The 25219-nt window shown below is 40.4% G+C and overlaps 1 protein-coding gene across 1 annotated transcript in view; it reads right to left on the minus strand.

Annotated features, from left to right (window-relative positions):
- Tmem131 (transmembrane protein 131) overlaps window positions 1-25219 on the minus strand; it is a 166096-nt gene that overhangs the window by 89362 nt on the left and 51515 nt on the right. The window contains 2 exon segments of the mRNA XM_036167547.1: window positions 12000-12068; window positions 19290-19330. Of these exon segments, the coding sequence (XP_036023440.1) occupies window positions 12000-12068; window positions 19290-19330 (110 nt within the window).

Consider the following 25219-nt stretch of genomic DNA (forward strand, 5'->3'; position numbering starts at 1 on the left):
ACGTTAGCACAGATATATGCCCCTAACTTAGGATGACTGCAATTCTGGTTTCCCTTTTTAAACTTTACAGTGATGCAGAGGTTGTGTGCATCCACTAGAAACTATATCTGATCCTGGTTCTCTTTCTGGACTACAGCTATGCGCCTAGCCTCTCTCAGGATGCTGGGCAGCAGAAGGCAGACACAGGTCTTGGTCAGCCATTGTCATGACAGCTATCAATATGCCCAGCACATTAATTTAGAGCACTGAGGTTCTCTGTGATTTGGGACAGGGGGTGGGGGGGTGTAACCTGGCACAGCCATATTACCTGAATGGAGTGGTAGAAGTCATAAAGCCAGCATAGCTGTTTGATAAAGATCCAGCAAAGCTGAGCCCCATGATGGCTGCCGTGCCACCTTTGGTTTTCATCTCCACCTGTTGCATACTTGAGCTGAGGATTGAACCCAGGGACGTGTGCTTGATAGGCAAGCGTTCTACCACTGAGCTAAATCCCCAACCCAGGGCACTTTTAAAATTTGTACAATTTGGGAATATTGGATTGATGGAAAACTTCTTTTGAATCATTTATGCCTTCTCCTAGGAATGCTGCTTCTAAGCTTCCCCCAAGACAGTCCCCTGCTTTTAGGGAGATGTCCTTATCTACTTGAAGGTCTTCCTTCTGCCTTGGAGGTTGTGACACATAAAGAAGCCAGAGGTCTCTTCATGAGGCTATGAGACATTCTTGAAACATCTGCCCCTGTACTTACTCAGGAACAAGATAATCAAAACAAAGTAAACTTAAAAAGGTCAACAAGATTCTGTGGGCTAGAGTTGGCCACAGATCAGATTACAAGCCCTTTTACACTCAGACAAATGATGTGGCATATACAGTAACAAAGTTAGATTAACTAAAGTATCTCTGCCCTACACAGAGACTTATACTGATGAGCAAAGTATGGAATGGATAAATGATAAAAGAATGAGACATCAGGACCTCCTTTTCTTAGAAAAGTTAGCACATGCAGAGCCGCTGTGGTGTCAAATGACCAAGGAACAACAGAATGTCAGGATTAGACATATAGACAAATTCTATAAAATATAAACAATGTATTATGCCAGAATTTGAATAATCACTGCAGCAGCTTTGGCCTGAGACTTCGCCTGGGCACTCTGACCATTAAGAGTTAATAATACAAAAAAAAAAAAAAAGAGTTAATAATACACTGCTTGGGGCATGGCAATATGCCTGGGCTGGCTTGAAGATTTTGTTTTGGTCTAATGTCCTTGTACCCACAAAAGCTACCAGCCTGAGAACAGGCTGTCATATACTTCTAGATTCTTAAATATTGGGTTATAGGGTTAATGAGTAAGGATGATAACTCTGTTTATTAACGATGTCAAAACTTGAGGAAAAATAATTGGAAATGATAATTCTGTTCTGTTACAGTTTATTAATAATGGCTAAAAGATGAGCAAGAGGAAGTGAAACACATGTCCCAAAACATGTATTTTGGAACATCATGGATGTATCCCTGCTTACTAAATTCTGTATAAAGAAACACTCTGGCTGCAAGTCAGTGAGGCTGCAAGATTCTCCCGACCACCATGGCCTGGCTCACTCATTCCCTTCTCCCGCCGACTCTTTACATCCTCTGCTGGGACTGCCCACTGCCGGGGATGGCTCCTGTCAGAGTGGGACAAGCCATATAAAGGTAAGTTTCCTCTCTGTCCATCTCTCTTAAAATGAAACTAAGAAGTGTCCCGCGTCTGACCCCTCCCATCGCCACTCTTGCATCCAGCCATCTTCAGACCGTGCCCTCATCTGGAGCTGGACTCTGTACATGGCAATGCTGCATTACAATGTCAAAATGTTGAACACAGAAGTGCTGGGGGCTGTGTTTCCAGTGTTTCTGGATAGAGGAGTGTAACAGATTCCATTAGCTATTTAGCACACTATAAAACAGAATTTGTGCTGGATGACTTTGCTTAAGTGTAAATTAATATAAATGTTCTAAGCACATGTAAAGGAGCCCAGGCTGGTCCAAGGATGTGATTCAGTGGTGGAGAGTGTGCTCAGTGTATGCAAAGTTCCAGTTTCAAACCCAACTCCAAAAGGAACTAAAAAACAATACACAAAATACAGAAAAAGAAAAAGGGAGCTATGTTACTATTAGTATGTGTCCTACTTTAGGTTACTATTGCTATGATGAAACACCATGACCCAAGCAACCTGGGGAGGAAAGGGTTTATTCAGCATATGCTTCCACATCACAGTTCATCATTAAAGGAAGTCAGGGCAGGAACTCACACAGGGCAGGAACCTGGAGGCAGGAGCTGACACAGAGGCCACAGAGGAGTGCTGCTTACTGGCTTGCTCACATGGCTTGCTCAGCTTGCTTTCTTATAAAAGCCAGGACCAACCGCCCAGGGATGGCACCACCTACAATGAGCTGGGCCTTCCCCTATCAATTACCAATTAAGAAAATGCCTCACAGGCTTGCCTACAGCCTGATCTTGTGGAGTCATTTTCTTAATTGAGGTTCCCTCCTCTCAGATGACTTCAGCTTGGGTCAAGTTGACATAAAACTATCCAGCATAGTTTACTAATTACATTTTCAAATCAATGACATTTAAACTGGCATAGGTTAAGAGAGAACCATACAGAGATTATTACAACATAAACCACAATTTGGTGAGTGTTGTGAAAAAAATGAAAACCAGAATGCAGCACTCACTCATGAAAAGTTTCAGCTTCAGAAGTGATACTGTGCTCCTTATGATATACTTCCCGCGACCCCTTTCACAGGTAGGTCAGTGTGTATTCCTGTCTGAGCACATAGTACTGAATGTCATGAGAGTAGCCATTATGTATACAATCTCTGGGATGGGTAAAAAAGATCATGTAACTGTATCAACTGTTCATCAGCACATTACCTCACTCCCTAATTTCATTGTGAAAATGGTATTTGGGTTACATTAGGATTAAATACAAGTGATTAATATCATTTTTTATACAATCACTTCCATGTTTTTTTTTTTAGACTAAACAGTTATTCTTGGGTTTTTTGTTTGTTTGAGCAAAGTGAGTTCTAGGGTGTGTTCTTATGATTTCAATACCACCTTCTCATTTGCCCATATCTGTTTTAAAGAACTCTTTTAAAGGCTAAAAAGTTGTATGATGTTGCTTTTTAAAATACAAAAATAAATTATTTTTTCCATTTAGCCAAAAGGCCAAAGTCCACCAGCCAGAGACTATTAGTTTCATGGACAAAAAGAAAAGTGTGTGTGTGTGTGTGTACAGTATATATAATAATCCCATCCTAAATCAAATAACTATCTCTATGATGAACTTTTCATATCCTCTTGGGGGGTGTATGTACTGACATCAGCAGTCTTGATATTCAAACCAAGTTTTAGGTGGTGATCTATCCCACCTCTGTGTGGCTAGGAAGACACCATGGAAACGGTACGTGCCAGCTGTGAAGGCTTGTTTTGCACAACAGGGCTGAACTCTACTAAACTGGTCTCAGGGATGTGAGAAGCCAAACGTCTATGGTGGTCTTCAAAAGGAACAGCTGCCCAATACATGATCTCTCTCTTGATGAGATCCGGACAAACTTAAGAACGGCTCCTAGCGTATGTCCACAGACACAGGCCTCTTGTCTAGCTGCTTGAGGGACTGGAAAAGGAATCTAGCGGGGTGAGCACTGCTCTGTCCTTAGGTATTGTAGACTGAGAAACAGAAGCTATGTCTCCCAGTGGAAGGTGGCTACAGAAGACAGGGATGGACGCAGTCAGCAGGGCTTTTCTCATCCTTTTAGAGACAGGCATTGGTGATGAGAAAAGGAGAGAAACACAGGAGTCCTGGCAGCATTAGATAATATGGATCTGCCTGTCTGTGGTGGCGGCTCAATCAGTCTCATTTTTCAGCTAGCATTTTCTCATTTACAATCAATTAGAGCACTGACTGAAGCAGAGGTGCTTTATTCTGTACTTAGCTGATTTTGTAGAGTGCCCTTATACATGGAAATGCTGGACAGCTTCAGAACTATGACTGAATCATCACAGTGCCTGCTGCTTTCAGAGGGCTCAAAAACGACAAGGGTCTGGGAAGGTGGCTGACAGTTGGTAAAGCACTTGCCATTCAAGCCTGAGGACCTGAGTTTGGATCCCAGAGCCCACATAAGAAGCTGGGCCTATATAATCCCAGCTGGCACTAAGAGATAGAGAGCGGAAGGACATCTGAGGTTTTCTGGCCAGCTGTCTCGCTGAATGGGTGGGCGTTAGGTTCAGTGACAGAATCCTTGTCTCAAAAAAAAAATAAGGTGAAAGGATTCTCACACTCTCATGGTGGAAGGAGAGAATCAAATCTCCACAAGTTGTCCTTTGACCTAAACTCCCACACACACGCACACATGGACACATAAAATGTAAAAAAAAATCAATAGCTGCTAAACCTGTTTAGTGCTTAATTATCATTTGTTCTGCCTTTTTGTATGTAAGAAAGGTTTAGATGTAAGAAACTTGCTTTTAGGCGGCTAGAGAGATTGCTCAATGGTTAAGAGCACTTACTACTTCCAGAGGACTAGGACTAGAGTTCGGTCACTAGCACCCAATGCCAAGCAGCTCACAACCTGTTAACTCCAGGTCCAGGGAGGGATCTGAAGTCTTTGAACTCCATGGGCACCTGCATTCATGTGCATGTGTACACACACACACACACACACACACACACACACACACTCCTAAAAGTTTAAATTTTAAAATAAAAAATTTAAAAAACAAAAGGGGGAGATTTTCGAGGAATGTATAACATGCCCGGAGTTAGAAAGACCACACTGACTTCAAGAAATTGTCTGCAGCTTTCTACATATGTAGTGTAAGAAATGTAAGAAATTTGCCATTCATCATAAGGTACCAGGATTTTTTTGAGGGGGAGGATAATAATATGATCAAATTAAAAAAATTAATTACACTTACTTATTTATCTATCTATCTGGGTGGGGGCATGAGTATGGAGATCAGAGGACAACTTTTGGGAGTCTGTTCTCTCCTTCCACCATGTGGATAGCATAGATTGAACTTAGGTTATCAGGCTTGGCAGTAAGTGCCATCTCCCTGGCCTCATTATCAAATTTCAACATTATAATTTGCTGACACCATGGATCAAAAACCAGAAAATGCTCTAGAGGTAGCAATAGTCTTAGTCTGAAATGACAGGGCCTAGTCCAGAGGAGGCAGCTATCAGTGAGGTTCATATGGAAGCATACATAGGTTTGGTAGAAACCTTTCTACTCACGGATGGGGGCAGGGAGAGGTCTGAGTGCTCCAGGGGAAAGGAAGCAACCCAGATGCCTCAGTGCTTGAGCCCGAGGCATGACAGAGGGAAGGCTCGAGATAGGGTGGATGTGTAGGTCGTGTGCTCACAAGGCTGCAGGCAGAGGAAGGAGGAGCAGGCGGAAGAGTGCCATGCATTCTGCAAAGTACCAAGTAGACAAAACCAGCACTGCTAACGAAGGCCCAGGCCAACATGGCAGTGCTGGGTTAGTGAGCTACCAAGAGCCCGGGCCTTCCCAGTTTTCTACTGTAGGGCCAAGTGCCCTGGCTTTATCCTCTGACCAGCACTCCTCACTGATGACAGGATGGTTGCCACAGCACCCCTGGTGCCAATACGATATCTACACGGAAGAGAGGCGCTTCTGTCATATATTTAACAGCGGAGGAAAAAAGAGAAGAAATCCTTCCCCAGAACTCCCTTAAACCAGTCCTCATACTCCTAGCTACACTGGGTCACATCTACCTGTGAAGTGACCCCAAACAAGAATGGTGTGGTAATTTGAATGTATTTGGGCCCCATAAACTCACAGGGAGTGGCACTATTAGGAGGTGTGTCCTTGTTGAAGGAAGTGGGTCTTGGAGGAGGAAGCTAGATGACACAGGCCTTTAATTCAGACCTTGAAGCTGGAGGACACACCTTCAATCTGGGCCACACCTTCTGTTGGAAGTTGTCACTGTGGGGGAGGGCTTGAGGTCTCTTTTGCTCAAGCTTTCCTTATTGTGACAGTCAGTCAACTTCCTGTTGCCTGCAAGATGCAGCACTCTCAGCTCCAGCACCACATCTGCTTGCATGCCACCATGGCCCCTTCATTGCTCATAAATGGACTGAACCTCTGAAACTGTAAGCTAGCCACCCTCAATGAAATGTTTACTTTGTAAGAGTTGCTGTGGTCATGGTGTCTCTTCACAGCAATAAAAACCCAAACTAAGACAAATGGGAATGTTATAACCAACTTAAGTGGAATTTGCTCCTGAGCCAAGGACATGGTCACTTTCCCTAAGGGTTGAACAATAGAAAAAAACTGGACATGTATTAACAAAAACAGAAGCAAGTGCCAGTATGTGTGGGTGGGGGTAGGTGTCTACAGGAGACAGGAAGAAGCTCTGGGAGCGTTTCTACGGTAGGTTCTGATCCCCACTTAGTACCCATTTAAGAAAAGCAGGAATGTCTGGAGGCAGAAATAAAATTGATCAATGCAGGAAGAATTTCAATTAACTTACAAGGTTTATGTTTCTGAGAGTGGGGAAAAACATGTAACTCTGAAAAAGGATGTGGACTCACACATTTGATTTCCTTTAGCAACTGGTTACTTCCTGAGCCACTTAGGAATAGCTTTCTGTAGTGAAAACATACTCTCAGTTTCATGTCATGAAGCTAAGTTTGACTCTCAAAAGAGCCTGTACTCTAAAACTGCCAAACACAGTATTTCAACCATGAGACCTGCCGGTTTTAGAGACAAGAGCACTAAATTTAGAATCTTGATGTCTCTATCCATGCAGTAGCTGGATGCTAACACCCAGGCTGGACTAAATTACAGTCCTCAGAATTCCTTTCTAGGACATTTCTCATTTGTGAGAGCTGAAGACACTACAGACACTCCTAGAGTCTCTCCTAGAGTTGGAGACGGAAAGAGAGCCAGCAACTCCTCTGTAGTATACATACCTTCCCCAAGCTATTGAAATACTAATGAATGCAGGTGCTTCCAGGAGCCATTCTGCAGATCAACTTAGGTCAAAAGGGACTTCATTCTAGGTGGTCTGCTAATCACCTGGAAGTCCTGCCATGGACAGTTTAGGCCTTTTCCTCCACCAACTGGACTTTCAATTGCTCTCCCTAGCTCAAGATCTACTGCCTGCCTGGAAAAGATCAGCAGCCTGCCTCACATTCCAGCTGTTTACCATCCTCTTCAATGAGTGCATAACCAGCACCCACAATCATGTAAGCCAAGCCTCTCATACGCCCACACAAATTGCTAAACATATACTTAAGCACACACATTTAAGATCCCCAGCAGGTTTTGATTCTCCAAATGAACTCCACTATGTACGTTTCCCCATCTGCCCACAAAATACCTTCTGTAACCCCAATTCTACCTCTGTGTAATAAATAATGAAGCACATTCCATTTAATGTTCTTAGACTGTGCACAGCTATGTTTAAAATAATGGTAAAACAATGTTTTAACAAAATGCCATACATTTGGTGGATTATGACCGCCAGGAATGTCTTTCTCACAGTTCCAGTGCCAGGAAATCTGAGCAGAGTGCCAGCATATCCAGTTCTGGTGGGATCCTCTGTGGGTCACAGATGATGTCTCCTTGCTATACACTTGCCTGGTACACAGGGCAGGGCAGCTATAAGAGCATCCTGTTCATGAGGACTAGGTCCTCCCTCAGCCTACACTCTTTGCAAAGACTTCACTTTCCCATTCCATCATATTCTAGATAAAGTTTCAGCATGTAGTGGGCTGGAGGACGCAAACACTGTCTTTTTGTTCCCGTCTCTGCTTTTGGAGCAGCACAGGAGATTGCTGGTCCCATTTCAGTTCCTTTCCTGGGCTTCTGACAGTCTCCTCCCTGTGTTACCTGCCTTGTCTGTGCTCTGCTGAAGTTCTGTCTTCCCACAGACCTTCAGTAAGCTCACAAAGTTTCTCTATAACCAGCGTCAGTCTCAACAAGAAAACCCATCTGTTCCTTTTCCAGTCGATGAGTTTACTATTCCCACCAGCTGCCTCTAGTTCAGACACCAAATTCTTCTCTAGCCACAAAGGTTATTAAAGGTTAACTTTAATAGTCTGTATGTCCTTTCATTAAAACTTTCTCTTGAGGGAAGAGTCACATTGTATAACACACTAATTTCTGCACTGATCACAAACAAAATATGCAAACAATTAAAAACAGCAAATGAACTCAACAAATAAACCCATGTAATTTGATGTTCTCGAATACCACAAAAATAAGACACAGAAAAGTTCACTATATATTAAGTTGAAAAGCAAGTTAACAGATAGTATATTTTTAAAATGTGGTTATGTTTTTGTGACAATAAATGTAAATGTGGGGCTGCAGAGATGACTCAGAGGTTAAGAACACTGGCTGCTCTTCCAGAAGACCAGGGTTCAATTCCCAACAACCACATGGTGGCTCACAACCATCTATAAAGGGCTCTGATGCCCCTCTTCTGGCATGCAGGCATACATGCGAGACAGATGCTTTAAACAAACAAACAAACAAACAAACAAATAAATAAGACTGCACAGAAGGACATAAAAGATAACAGTTCAAATGTAGAAGTTCTAAGTGGTCAGACTGTGGTAGCATTTCACAAATTGTTTTTAGTTTATTACAATGGCCATGTACCACGTGACAATAAACAAAATTCCAGTTTTACAATGATTACCAAGCTTCACAAGCTTTTACAGATCAACATATGAATTTTGAGGGGATGTGTATAAAATGCCGCAACCTACATGCTAAACGGCCTCACTACTCTGGCTTTTTGTAATGGGGTTTCAGTTTATATTCCAGGCTGGCCTTGAATTGATTCTGCTTCAGCCCCCTGAATACTTTTATGTGCAACTGCATGTTTTAGGGAAATGGAAGCAAGAGGCTCCATCCACTTCCAAAAACATATATGATTCAAAAAGAAAAGGAAAAAAAAATCCCCCAAAATCACCATTTCAGAATCTTGCTTAACTTTATCCCAACATCTATTCTGAAGGTGGGGCATTAATTAAAGAATTGAGAGACAAATAAATTGGAAAAGAATTTTTAGTTTCAGTTCAGGTATTTTTCTATAACTGAAAATTTCTTTAATTCAAAATGTAATTTACAAGCACCCTCAACAGACAAATGAATGGCTGGGGAGAAGGTTCAGTCAGTACCTCTCTTGCCGCCAAAATAAGGGGAACTTAGTTCAGATCCCCAGTACCTATGTGAGAGGGCAGGAGTGCTAGCACACCTCTGTAATCTTAAGGCCTTGCTGACCAGCAGGCTCGCTGAACTGGCAAGCTCCAGATTCAGTGACAACCCTGCCTAAAATAATGTCAAAAAGTAATGGACAAAGACACCCAATGTTGACCTCTGACAGCAATCTCTAGCCACATACGTGAAAGACACATATACAATACACACATATACATGCAAATTAAAAACCAAAACAACAAATGGAACAGAATGTAACTAGACATAAGTTTTGAAAATGTCTCAAGAGCAGCTACTGATTTTTTAAACTGGAATTTTCACTGATTTAGACTAAAATTTGGTGCTGCAAACTAATCTTCATTTTCATCTCCATGTCTCATAGATTATCAAACATTACTTTTGCCACAGTGTTAGCATGGAGTTCATTAGTCTACGCTTACCTTCTCCAAGAACACACTCAAAGATAATTTTATTAGAGAAACTAAAGCGCTTATTTAAAAAATAATTAAGCATACTGGTAAACATCAAATATATACCTTTTCACTAAATATTTTTCATTTAAAAGAAGATTGTGATATCCTCTGTAACTAAAGTAAGAACTCTGTGCTTGCAGTTTTATCACTGCATCTTAGTACGTTTTGTGCTGCTATAACAGAATATCATAGACTGTAAGGTTCATAAAGAATAGAAATCCTGGCCTACATGCACACATACACAAAATACAGTGGTAAAATATTTACTTAGCATGCACAGGCCCTGGATTTGATCTCCAGAACCACCAGATAGACAAGATAGATAAATAGTTAGATATATAGATAGGTAGGTATGTAGGTAGTTAGGTAGGTAGGTAGATAGTAAGTAGGTAAATAGGGGCTGGAAAGATGGCTGAGTGATTAAGAATATTTCCTATTCTTCCAGAAGATCTGAGTTCAGTTCTCAGTACCCACATCAGTTGGCTCACAATGACCTCTAAATCCAGTTTCAGAGGATGCGACACTATCTCTGGCCTCCATGGGTACACATGACATAGACACACAGGGACATGCACACACAAATTTAAATATATGTGTGTGTATAAATATATATACTTATATATGTGTATATAAAATTAACTGATTTCCTTTTAGTTCTGAGAGGCTGAGGGGTCACAAAAAAGGTGTCGGCCTCTGGTCAATGTCTCCCAGGATGGCAGGCATCGTATGGTAGTGGTCGTTACCCTGAGACAGTAGCATGACTCATTGGAGTAGATCCCTCACTGTTTAATTACCTATGAAAGATACTACCTTCTCTTGAGTTTTATTGAGAATTAAGATCCCAACAGTTCTTAAACCTCTTGCAGAACAATATAATCATTCACTTCCTATCTGAATGTTATGATCTTTAAGACTAAATAGCACAGGAAGTCAATTTGACTTATATAATGGCTGATTCTGAATACAGACTCCATCTAGAAGTACACACACTTTTCTCTGCATGACTAACCCCTTCAACCCATGATCTCTGTAAGAATATCTTCATCAGGAAACATGGGTTGTCAAGCATTCTTCGAGTCTTGGGTGATTCTAAATACCCAGCCATGCTTCAGAAAACACAAATGATACATTTGACTTATGAAAAAGGTACTTAAAGTTATTTATTATGTTTATTACAGCAAAAGCAGCTGAATAAAACCTTGACAATGACAAAGTAAACTGTAATTTTCATCTATTTAGTTAGACAGACCTAAAACATTGACGCAATCAAAAGCCTGAGGAGGTGGAGTGCATGCAAAGTGTTTCTTTGGCAGTGGACACGACACGGTAAAGATGGTTCAGAACCTTTGATTCAACGAAACATATGATCTAATAACTACTACCTATTTATCAATCTCAGAATTTAAAACTCAAACTTTGGCCTTTTTGCTTAGAATCTTGCTGATGGTAGCAACATAAAGACAGAAAGAAATAACCCATATTCCCAAAGACAGGAGAATAATTAAACCCACAGAAATGTGTATGTATTTAAATTTCATTTAGGATAGGCTTATAGTCTAGAGAATTACTTATATTATTCACGAATGTAAAGATAAAATAGTCTGACCACACCTGAGTAAAATATTTTACCAAATGCATGCACACAGAACCAAATCCCAGTCTATGTGCTCTCCTAGTGCAGACTGATCCATGGTGCTGCATGTACGGCTTGCTCTTCTGCCTCTGAAAATTCTTCTATAACGTAAGATGCCCTCCTCACCCACCTGGAATTAGAGCCCAATACGGTGCACACTTGTTTCTCCCTGAGTACCTGAGATGTGTGAAACAAGAGTCCTTAAGGCAGGAGGTGACCCAGAGGGTGGTTTAGGCAAACAACTCAGCTCTGGGCTCAGATAAATCTGGGGCATTCGCTTTGATCTTCCATTTGGGTTAGAGATCATACTATTTGTTGATGTACTGACACATATACTTTAAAAGCATGCATATCATGCAAAATGTCAGTAAGAAAAATTTTAAACACCAGAAATAAAGTGCTTATCAGAAGAGGCTTAAAGGCTTATGCTACTTCTCATGCTAAGATCCTCTGAACCAGACTGTAGTGTGTGGGTATTTTTCACTTTCAAAGTTGATATAATGTCAGATTCTTAACAGATACTTGTTTCCTAGTTTCAAAGGGCTTCCACTTCATTTGCTTTGTTAAGTCATGAACATGTCACTTTCTCACACAGCTAATACAAACAAAGGAAAAGAGAAATGCAAGTAAGTCTTACAATCCCAAATTACTTACTGTTCATGGAAATCCAGCATTGGTGGTTCAAATCGAATGGGCCTGCAATTCCCCCGGTACAGAGAAATGCTGGAAAGAAAAAGAAAAAGAGTAAGAAGCAGCTCTTTCATTCTGCAAATCATACTCAGATGCTTGACTTCTGTCACAAGAAAGCATTTTAAGAGAAATGGAATCTGGGACGAGGCAATAGCTTAGTTGGTAAAGTGCTCGCCTTGCAAGCATGAGGATACGAGCTGGATGTAAAACCCATGTAAAAATATCTGAGTATGGCTGCAATCCCAGAGGCAGTGATGGCAGCAGATCCCTAAGGCTCTCTAGCCAGATAGTCTAGTCTGCTTGATGAGTTTCAGATCAATGAGAGATCTTATCTTAAAAAACAAGGTGGATGGTTCCTGGGGAACAGCAGCTAAGGCTGTCCTCTGGCCTCAATGCACAAGCATAACCTGCACACACAAACATGCACAAACATAGAGCCATTAGCGGAACATAATGTTCTACTGTGAATGTGCAGGACATTCTTTGAAATTAGAAGAAACTAATGAATGAGTTCTAATAAATGAGCTAAATGGAGTGGTACCTGTAATTCTAAATGCCTATAATTTCAGCATTTGGAATGTAGAGATAGAATGATTATGAGTTCAAACACAGCCTTGGTTATCTAGCAAAATCCTATTTCAAACAAAACAGAATGAAGGAAAACAAACCACAGCAGAAAGAAAAGGAAAAAAATGAAAATACTTTTTTTTACAGAAAGATATATGAAGACAGAATAATGTAACTTACTTGACTGATATAACTGGTAACAATATAGGTTAGTATGCTTTCTTAGATTCTTGATACAATGTAAGTAAATTGTTCATAAAACTGTACAAACTTGATAAATATGGAGATAAAAGTTACAATTACATTCCAACGGAGTGGCAAAGGACTAAACAAAAAAAAAAATGAATTTGGGTGCAGAACTTTCAAAGAATTCAAACACTGAATCAAGACTTTGGAATACACTGATCTATGATGTTCTGGCCTAAATATTTCAGTGCCATTTCTGAGTTGCTACTAGAACTTGTTAACAAAATGGGATTTTGCATGGCCAGCCTCAGACATTATGATCCAACATTAATGTCAGATATTACGGATATTGGGGATCACATAGTACTTACATACCTAAAATCATGTCTATGTACCATGAAGTTACAAATGCTACTAAAATAACTTTCAAAACGGATTTTGACATTTTTGTTTGAAGATATAAGATATGATCCATCAGAGACTGTTGTATTTCCATACTCATACAATTCACAAGAATACAAGTTTCAAAATGATGTAATTTCATCCAGGAGATACAAGAAATACACTTAAAATGGAATGGAGGTCACTGAGCTCAAGGTAATCAACTCCAAAAATGTCTGAGCTCTACCAATCTGGAGAACGCTTTTGTGCCGTTTGATTATTCCTTTTTGTGCATATGCATGTTGAACACAAATGGCAAAAACAGAAACGAAAGAAAACAGCAAAGCTCAGATCATACTGTGCTAAGATATAAAACTATAGATACCGAGATGAGAAGGCACAGTTCTCTGTAAGGCAGCGGCTAGAGACAGTTGCAGATGGGCTACCCTTATTTTCTGTCCTCCTTAGAGATGACAGTCACAGCATTCTTTGGCTCCTTTAAAATAAGAGATGTTCATATCATGTGGGTTTTTTCTTTTGTTTTTTTAGATTTTATTAATTTATGAATTTTTTGCCTGCATGTTATGTCTGGGAACCACATGTGTGCCTGCTGCCCATGGAGGTGGTGAGCCCCCATGTGGGGCTGAGAATCAAACCTGGGTCCTTTGTAAGAACAAGTGCTCTTAACCACTGAGCCCACTCTCCAGCTCCAGCTCTTGTGTTTTAAGTATTAAACTCAAGCTAGTCTAAAACTTTATCAAGTTAAGTAAAGGAAAATGTAATGATTGCAATAGTCACCTGAGTCATTAATTTACATACATACGTATTTGTGCTCAATGCTAGAGGTATAAAGGAGAGTAAGATACAGTATTCCCTCTCACAAAGCCAAGAATCTGTTCTGTAAGCCACAAATGAATACTTCGAAAGTGGTAGGCATGACTAAAAAGGACAAACGCCATCCAGTCAACACAAGGTGACAGGAACATAAATCCGGACGGCACAGAGGATAGAATAGAGACTGAGGAGGGGCACATGCACCAAACTTAGACAGACCTAGAGTAGAGGGTAGGAATGCATTTGGCAAGCTGGAGAACAAGGAGGCAGCAAAGATCAGAGTGAAGAGAAAGAGAACAAAGGGACACAGGGAGAGATCAAATCGGGAGTTTGGATATTATTCTAATGTAAGAAACACCCTCTACAGCTATGGTGGTTTGAATGTGCCCCGCCCCCCATAGGCTCATGTGTTTGAACACTTGATCCCCACCTAGTGGCATTGCTGTGGGACCTTTAGGAAGTGGAGCTATGCTAGAGGAAGTGAGCCACTACACTCTGACTGCTGACGCAAAGTGACCAGCTGTCACGACAGGACTGCAGCCTCTCAACTATAAACCTTAAGTTGTTTCACGAAAAGTTAACTAATAGAACAGCGTTTTAAACAAAGAAGTCCAGGGTGTGGCCCTGTTTTGCAGGGTAATTCTGGTAATGCCGCAGTGTGAAGAGCGGGCGGTAGAAAGTCCGGGGTGGAAGCAGGGTAGTGCTATGAGAGCCTCGGCAGAGAGAGCAGCAGCTGCTTCCCCGGCCTATTTGGAACTCAGGCAATAGTTACATTGATTTGGGGCTGTAAGAGGAAGAGAAAGGAGTTGAGGGTGGTGATTTGTGAAGGACTGTGTGGGAAGATGTTCCAGGGTGTCAATAAGGTGCCTTATCTAGACGGAGATAAGTAGGTAGTAGCTGAATACACGTGGTGACTGCTTATGTAAAGAAACTTCCTGCCAAGGTTTAGTCCCATTGCAGCTTTGGGTGGATTAATCCCAGGAGCTTGTCTAGAGTCTCTTAAGCAACGCTTCTACTTCCTTTCCTGTGACAGCCTTCAGAACAGTTTCCACACCCTGCGCTAAAGCCGACTGTGAACGCAGCAGAAGCACCCAGCAATCGTTAGTGGGATTCACAAAAGTTCACAACATGAGTAAAGAGGAAACAAGGTGAAAGATGAGTCCTTCAGAAACATACATTTGAAGACAACCGCAGAGGCACATCTAAGGAATACTTTCAAATGGTTCAACTCTAACAGGCACAAATATTACCTTATTTCTAACATCTCAAGATGAAGTAACACAGCTGTCATGTGTCTGGAACTGATTAAATGATTCTAACATGTGTATTTACCTATGGCAGGACACCATTGACTGCTCTATTATCAGAGCACCAATGTTTGGAAATGAGTCTGAAAAATGATATACATTCCTCTGTCAATTTCAGCCAAAGTCAATCTGGGACGTTATCATGGCTTTTATGCTTTCTTTAGCAATTATTTGTTCTGAATTATCAATACAATTGTTTTCTACAAGTTTACAAAAATCATTTGCAGGGCTGGAGAGCCATCTTAATAAAATGCTTGCCTTGCAAGCAGGAGCACTTCAGTTTGATCCCCAGAACCCACATGAAAAGTCAGGCGTGGTGAGCACATTTGTAATCCCAACACTGGGGAGGTGAAGAAAAGACAGATCCGTTTAGTCCGTCTAGGCTACCTAGCTAATTGCAGGGCAGTGAATGACTGTCGTGCAAATAAAAGGTGGATGGTGCCTGAGGAGCAACATCTGACAGTCTTCTGGCCTCCACATGCATACAAACACACGCGCACAAGTGTGCGCGCATACATACATGCACACCTGCTTACGGGCATATATACACACACAAGGGTTTTGATGGGGTCTTATTCTGTAGTCAGGCTACATGGGTTCTGAGGATTTGAACTCAGGTCCTTTATGTTTATGCAGCCAGTCATCATCCTAGCCCTTGACCTGTAATTCTTGTTTGAGTTTTGTCAATCGTCACATTAATGTCTTCCCTTATATTTAATTTTCTGTATCTTAGATGGAATAAATGATTTGTCTTTCATATCTTTATAAATGACTCTGAAATAAATAGAAGTAATGTCTACAAATAAAAACAAATAATGTCTACCAATTTAGCCCAGGCCAACCTCTAACTCATTATTCATTCATTCATTTTTAATTAATAAAATGTATTATTCTGTGTTTTTCACATTATATATCTTGATCCCATTCATTCTCCGTCCTGTCACACCCACCATCCTTCCCTGTAACCCCTGCTCCCTGAATGGGCATGGTCACTTGCACCTGTAACCCCAGGAGTGGGGAAGTGGGTCTAGACAGGAGGATCACTGGGGTTTGCTGGCTACCAGCCCTAGCTCCAGACTCAGTGAGAGAGAGAGATGTTGTCTTAAGGAAATAAGATAGAAGGTATTGAGCAGAACACCCTCCCAGTGTGTGGGGATACATACCTGTATCCTAGCACTGACAAGGAGGAAAGAGGACCACTGGGCTTAGAAGTATACTGTGCAGCAGAAACAAGGCAGAATGCCTCAACAAGGTGAAAGGTGAGAACCAACTCTTCCATACAACCCCACCCACATTCACACCTCCACACGCCCACTTCCCACAGAGAATAATTAATTAATCTTAAAAATAACTTTTATAAGGTGGTATAAATGTTATGGGAGTACCAAATACTTTTTGATTGGCTCTAAGGTCTACTCCATGAGATGGAACTCATGCCAAGAATTGTTAAGTGTGTCAAGAACATGTGCTTAAATAAGTCATAGGCCCTAGACCCAATACTTTTAATATGCTAAATGAGCATAATATTAAACAACTCCAATAACTTATCACAACACTCATAGATCCGCATAGAATCCTGGTGTTAAGACTGCTGGGGTATTGATAATTTATTATACAGCAGTAGAGAATGAATATCGGTGGTTAGAACAATGCCTGCTGTACGCAAGAGTCCCGAGAAACATTTGCTGAATGACTTGATGAACGGTTCATCAAAACCCCACCGTTTTCAGAAATCTGCTTAAGGTCTGCAAGCTACCTGCACCTGAATAAATATTCTCATTTCATCTCAAAACAGCTTATAGAATCACATTGTTTTACACTCTATGTAACATACACCGCACAGCGAACTCATTATCCTAGTGTGTAAAGTACAAGTTCAGAGTCTTTCTTATAAGGCAACACAGTTGGTGACCTGTTAAATTAGGTGCTGATTCCTAACCTCCCACCAAAAGCCCCATACCCTAATAACAGATCATGCATAACAGGTGTCCTCATGTCACACAACATTCAGTCAGTACTAGGAAACAGATTCTGGAGTTGGAAGTTAACCTGCACCTTGGCTTAAAGACTATTTTGATGATAGAGACATCATTTAGAGCATTTGTGCTTTGGGTGCCATACCCCTTAACAACAAAGCCAGCATCTGATTTCAATACTCTCTTCCACTGTAGTAGAGTCTTCCACAAATGAACTTCTCCAGAATTTGTATCTCTGCTGTCCTCAAGATCCTGAACAGAAGGAGTGTATCTTCAACTCCAGTCTATAGAGGATTCTAAGATACTCTTGCTTCTAACATTTCCTTACCAGTTATTCTCAATCATGATGACTCTTTCCCAATGCCTCAAGTGGATCCTATCCTCCTTCGTATTCTTTCCTAATTCCTCCCTGTGCTACAACTGTCTTCCTGAAAGGTGGCCCACAGAAAATAGTGAATATTAGAAGATTCCATAGTCATTATGAGACAAATCAATGAGAATATAATGCTAGGTGTCAAGTCAGAAGACCCTACCATGTGAGTGATGAGAACTGAATCCAGGTCCACTACAAGAAAAATGCTCTTAACCGCTGAGCCACCTCCCCAGCTCAAAGCTCAGACTTTGATAATGGATGAATATCATCTCCATAAACACAAACCAATATAATTTCATGGCTAATTTTCAATCTCCTAGAATCAAGGTGTGCCTTCCTTCCTACTATGTTGGTTCTAGAGCTCATAAAGCTCCTGAGAAGTTACTAAGGTCTTACAACCCTGATCCTGATCCTGACAAAGGTACTTCTGCTCTGAGCAAAGACACTTTATATATGACAAGTGCAGAAATACAGTATGGACCTTACATGTCCCTGAAAGGCCCACTGTAATAAAGTGTAATAGATTACACTTGGTGAGACGTCTTTAGGTCACTGGGAGCATGCCCTTGAAGGAGGTTATGAGACCTCAGCCCTTTCTAAATCTCTTGACACTCTGATAATGAGGTGAGTAGCTTGGTTTTGCTGGGAGTTAAATTTCCAAAACCATGAGTCAAAACAAACCTTTTCTCTTTGCCAGTTGATTACTCCAGGTCTGTTATAGTTACAGGAAACCATTCCAGAATAAGGTACTATATAACTATAGCATGAAAAAATTCAGATTTAAACTGGTTTTTCCGAACATACTATTTAGAAATACATGGCTTAAAACCGCAGTACACATCCTATGCCAGCACTTGGGAGGCAGTGGCAAGTAGATCTGTGACATAAAGAGTTCCAGACTAGCTAGGGTTAAACAACAAGATCCTGTCCCAAACAGAACAGAATAGAACAGAGCAAAACAAAACAAAACAGAAAAGAAAAACAGTGTTAATCCCACTGATCAAGAATAAGACCATTACCACATTTTAAAGCCAAATTTGAAGTAAGCTTTAATGAAATACTAGCCAGGTGGATAGGCTCTGGCCAAGTCCATACCCAGGTTCCCAGTAAATGGCCCTGAGTCACGTACCATTTACAGCAGCTCAAGAAGGACAACCCATAATTCATTGCATTTCCCATCAGGGCCAATCAGAGGCAGCATACATTCTGATGGACCTCCAGCCTACATCCAGTCAGGGGCAAGAGTATATCCTGATGTACTTCCTGCCTACAAACTTCCCCACCCACATGTGATCAAGCACATCCGGTACAGATTGGTCAAACAAACTTGTTTAGGGGACTGAAAAATACATGGCTTGTTATCTCCAATAGCCTCCAGCATTTCATGAACTATCTGTCCTTGAGCCAGAGGCTAGCAGATCAGAGACATTTTTGTTTCATAGATCTCTTAGGCATAGTAATTAAAACTTAAAATATAACTTTAGCTCTCACAACATGACATAATGTTTTTATAGTATAGCATTGTCTGTTCACCAGAGAATGACCCAGGAGAGTGAACAGGAGAAGTGTGTAGGAACCACAGAAGAATGGAAGCATGTTTTCATGTTGCCATATATAAGGCAAAACTTACCTTTTTTGTTGATATGAACTGAGGCCAAGTGTTGTCTCGGTCTGTAAAAGTAAGAAAATAAGGATAAAAATGCTAAAATCAAAGTTTTATATTATATAGAGAAGAAATACCAACATTTTTTTGTATCTTTCATTTTCATACCATACCCACAGTTGATTTTCAGGTTAAAGCTCATCCCAAAAACGGCATTTTAAAAAAAAAAAAAAAAAAAAGAGAGACAGGTCACAATATGTAATTAAAATGAGAGACTAATTTGGTTCAATTTTAAGCATATATGGAATACCACAAACTAATGTTATTGACTGCCTTATGTTAGGCAAACAATACAAATCCCATAGGGAAGTCTCCTTTACAATCACTTCATGTAAGGTCATGAAGCCCAGAGTGGTCCCTTCCTCCCAGCTGCCAGTGAGGTGCTGGTATCTAATGGCTGCTGCCACTATGGAGCTGAAGATACAGGGGAATCTGAGGGCAAACCGTAAGTAATAAATAAATATTTATACATTGAGAAATGATTAAAGAAATATTGGTAAGGTTCTGTGAGAGGGTCTAAACAAGCGATGTCCATGAGGAAAGTGCATCTGAAGAGCTCATACTTACACTAAACTCTGACAGGTCAGTCACATGAAAGCCACATGTAGCAAAAGAAGACAGACCACGGTACAGCCAAAAAACAGACTGTAGGTTTATTTGGCTGCACTCACAGGAGTAAAGCATCAGAAAGTAGGCTGCAAGGCAAGGCAGGAGTCAGAAGATGTCCACTCTGTTAAGAAGCCAAGGCAATGTTTAGATCATGTACTCCAGATACAACTCAAGGGATATGATGCGGTAAGAGACCACCAGACACGGTCTGCCTCAGTGCTAAGGTATTATTCTGGTTGTAGTGTGGAGGATGAATTAGAGGCCCAGAGAGAAAGAAGGAGGTTGGGAGCAGTTACTGCAGTTCGGTGAGGAAGGACATAAAAGTCCTCCACGATAAAGAAAGAAGGACAGCACTCTAAGGAGCACCAGTGATGAATGCAGCCCCAGACTAGCTGCTGTGCTATCGTAATTAGGAAAGCAAAACTGGCCATTACTTTTCCAGTAGTAAAACTGCCTTTAAACGGTATTCTGGCAAAGGTGTATGGGCAAGATAAGGCAGATGTGATGAAATGTTGGAAGTATATGCTAAGTGAAGTATAAAGGAGTCTGTAATTTTCTTTAATATGTTTTAATAATACAGTTTATGTGAATATGTGTGTATAGACAAGAGATACATTAAAAGATGTTAATATTTGTTGGGTCTGAGTGGTTTATGAATAGGTTTATGAAAATTCTTCAATTTTCTATATTTAAAGAAATTTTAAATTTTAATTATTAAAGTTATAGCCACACACTCCTTCCCAAGAATGGAAGAAAACCTTTACAAGTCATGTATCTATTAAGAGATTAACACCTAGAACATATAAAGAGCATCTAACATTTGTGGTCCAGATAGAGATCAGCTGGTAGAAAGCATGCCTAGCAGGCACAAGGCTCTGGGATCAATGCCCAGCAGCACAAAATTGTGGGGTAGAGGGTGAAGAAGTCAATAAGACATCTCTCCACAGGAGACAAACACCAGCAGCATACCCAGGGAAAGACACTCAACAACAGTAATTCATTATGGACATGCGAAGCAAATACGTAACACTATTTCCTACATGCTAGATGGCTATTACTACAAAGAAGGGGGAGGAAAGAAAGGGAGGGAGGCAGGGAGGGAGGGAGAGAGAAAAAAAGAGAAGAGGAGAGCACCCAAACAGGCAGGCCTAGTAGCTCGCACCTGTAGTTTCAGACAGAAGGAAGAGCACCACAGGTTCAAGGCCATCCTGGGCTACAGGGTCAGTCCCAAGCCATTCTGGGCTACAGAGTAAGACTTTTACCTCCAAAACCAAAAACAAAACACCTAAACCAGACAGACAGACAGATACACACACTCAGAAAGGGTGTAGAAAATTAGTATTGGGGATATATAAAATAGCAAAGCTACTACAAAAATTAGCATATTGATTCTCAAAAAAAAAAAAAAGCTAATTAAACACAGAATTATCACACAATACAACAACCTCACTTCTAGATATACACTCCAAACCAATACTAAAAAAATAAACAAACAAAAATCCCATAAACCACCAATCCTGAAAATGAGACTCAGACAGACATGTATGAACCCATGTTCAAGTCAGCCATTTTCAGAGCACCAAAAAGGTAGAACTAAAGTGCTTTGAATGGATCAACCCAAGATGGTTCACAGACATGGCAACTCTTCAGCTATATTATAAAGGAAGGGAAAGGATGCACACTGCAACGTACAGACCTTGACAACTATGATGCTCTAAGTACACAAACCACTCACAAAAGACACATTCTGTACAAGTACACCTGAAAAACACACTCAGAACAGTACAATCATGGAGAGAATAGAGTCATAGATGCCAGGAACTGGGAACAGAAGGAATGGGAGCCACTGCTTAATAAATGAAGAATTGCAGCTTGGGAGAAAGAAGTTTTGGAGTTAGATGGTGGAGATCATTGTCTAACAATGTGAACATATTTAACACTGCTGAACTGTACACTGAAAAATGGTAATTCTACATCTAAGTCACATATGTCTTATATATTTAAAAAAACTAGTAATCAAGACAATAGAGTGGTACCAGAATACAGATTAATGAAACTTGGCAAGTCATGCATACAATCACCTAAATTTCAATTAAAACCATCAATGACATTCAGTAGAGAACCAAATGTCTTTTCAACAGAACCAAGAACCAGATGATGTAGTGAGGAAACACGAGCCTCTACCCTATTTTATATCATGCATACAAATTAATCTTATGGCATGGACCACATGGCTACCATTGCTTTTCAAGATGGCAGATCACACTTCTCCAGAGCTTTTTTATTTTCATTTGTAATGATTTTCAATATTAACACTTTTCCCTTTGGGAAATTATGTGAGGGCTTTAGTAAAGGATGAAAATGTGTACTGTGGTAGCCTCTCTAAACAAAATAATTCTTTAGAAAAAAATCCCCGCCATTTCAGAACCAGGAATTCCATTGTACCCTCCTAATTACACCAAGAACAGGAAAGTTAGAGATTTGCTAGACACATCTGTGTTATGGAATATTATTTTAACTAAGCAAAGATGTGCTACATTTCTTTATACTGGGGAACATTACTTTAACTGTGTAAAGGTGTATTACATTTGTTTATGATGCATTTGTTTAACAATGTAAGGATGAAGGGGGGGGGTGGCACATGCCTTTAATCCCCAGCACTCGGGAGACAGAACCAGGTGGATCTCTGTGAGTCTGAGGCCAGCCTGGTCTACAAAGCAAGATCCAGGACAGGCACCAAAACTATACAGAAAAAACCTGTCTTGAAAAACAAAAACAAACAAACAAACAAAAAAACAAAAACAAAAAACAAAGAAACAAAAGAACAACAACAAAAAATGTAAGGACGTGTATTTAATTATGTAAAGATGTGTTGCATGTGTTTCACCTTGCCTGCCTAAGGCATCTGATTGGTCTAATAAAGAGTTGAATGGCCAATAGCTAGGCAGAAAAAGGATAGGCGGGACTGGTGGGTAGAAAGAATAAACAGGAGGAGAAACTTAGGTTCAAAAGAGAGCAAGATAAGAAGAGAGAGAACAAGGGAGGCTCCCAGGCCAGCCAGGCAGCCCCTAGCCAGCAGACAGGAGGAGCAGTGGAAGTAACATACACAGAAGGAAAGAAAGGTAGAAAGCCCTGAGGCAAAGGTAGATAAAGAGAAACAGGTTAATTTAAGTTAAAAGAGCTAGCCAGGAATGAACCTAGGCTAGGATGAGCATTCAAAACTAGTAAGTCTCTGTGTCATGATCTGAGAGCTGGTAAGGGCAGGAGTTCAACTAATAAAAAAATAGAATTCAGAATTGTGCAGTATAATGGCAAAAGAATAAGACAGCAGGGCCATTCGGGCGTGTAATGAGGGGAACAGGCCCATATAGTAAGACTAAGAAACTGTAATATAGTGTCTGGTCCCCAGAAGTCCTTTTCCTGAGGTTAGGCATTTGGATAAGGGTCTCCATTCCCTGGGAGCTTGAGGAAAAATTCCTGCTTGCTACAGCAGTCATTTTCCTTGTTTCTGGCAAGAGGAACTTGTGGCCCTTCATTAACATATGCTAGATTTCTCAACCCCTGATCTCAAGCCACCCCACCTCATATGCCCCCTTTTCTCCAGCTTAATCCTATGTGCAACTATAGAGTATTCTTTTCCCAATTAAACCCTGTACTGCCAGCCATCCTGATTTCCCCCCCTCCCCCCACAGACTCCACACATCCTCTTTGGGACCTGAAACTCTTTGGCAATTTCAGAAAAAAATATTTAAAAACAAAAAAAACCAAAACACAGCTCTATGGAAAAAAAAGAATTCTAAACCTTCAGCAACAAAACACAAACTATCTTTGCAACTCTGAAACAGACAAAAACTACAACAAAACCCACACTATCCATTAAAAACAAAACAAATCCAACCATAGAGACTAGATGTCAAAACATGCATTCTCCAAAAGACTGTGTAATGAGAACTACAAAGTAAGAGAAAATATTTGCTAAAAAGGGCTTTTACCCCAACTCTACAAGCAAGCAATATTGAATAACGAGAAATAATACAGTACTTTACAGCAGGCTACTATATGACATAAATTAAAGCCACAACAAGGTACTACACTGACATTAAAAAGAACTATGGCAAGGGTTATCAAGAATATAGGGCAACTGGAATGCTCATGCAGTGCTGATGGGAACGAGAAGAGTAATCACTTCAGAAAAGGCATGGCAATTCCTCATGTAACAGATGTGTGCCTTCTATATGACCCAGTAACTTCAGCTCCTAGATATCTGCCCAAGAGAAACAAAAACATTTGTCTATACAAAGACTTTTATACGGATGTTCCCAACAGCTTTATGATAACCTAATACTAGAACAATCCAAAGCTCTGCTAACAGGCAAATGGGTATAAACTGTGGCATACCAATACATCTGAATATTTCTCAGCAACAAAAGACAAATTATCAGTATATACAATAGCATAAGTCAATCTCAGAATTATTATGGTGAGTGTTGGAATCCAGTGACAGAAAGCTGAACAGAGATGGAGAATGAGAGTACCAGTAAACTGATGGGAAAGGTGGATGTGATCATTATTGGACTGTAGTTACCATTTCCCAGATGGAAGACAGCATGTTAACCTTCTCAATTTGTGTACTTTAAACATAGACACTGGGGTGCTAGAGAGATGGCTTAGAGGTTAAGAGCACTGACTGCTCTTCCAGAGGTCCTGAGTTCAATTCCCAGCAACCACATAGTGGCTCACAACCATCTGTAATGAGATCTGGTGCCCTCTTCTGGCCTGCAGTCATTCATGCTATATACATAATAAATAAATGAATGAATGAATGAATGAATAAATAAATAAATAAATAAATAAATGTTAAAAAAAAAACCATATACACTGTATGCGGTTCACTCATTAATAAAGGATGATCAAAGAATCTGAGCATGAGGAGCTGTACTCACATGTGAACAGAAACCAAACTCAGGAAATCTATTACTCTGTACACTTTGAGGAATAAAACATCATAAAGACAGTTTAGCAAAAGATCACAAAGACAAAAAAGCAAAATTGCTCATGATAAAGAATTACAGACCAGGAAACCATCATATGAAGAATTAGCTGATATTCAATAAGAAATAAGATTAGAAAAACAAAATAAATGCTTCTTAATGAAGTATAAACCAAAGCACAACAGAAAAACAATCATTTAGCTATAATAAAATCTTGCAACAGGCAAATGCCATGCCTTAAGTGTTGAAAGGAGAAAATGACATTAAATGCTATTTTGAATCTAAGGTAATGTGAGA

The sequence above is a fragment of the Onychomys torridus genome, chromosome 18 (assembly GCF_903995425.1).
Source record: "Onychomys torridus chromosome 18, mOncTor1.1, whole genome shotgun sequence".
NCBI classification, from domain to species: Eukaryota; Metazoa; Chordata; class Mammalia; order Rodentia; family Cricetidae; genus Onychomys; species Onychomys torridus.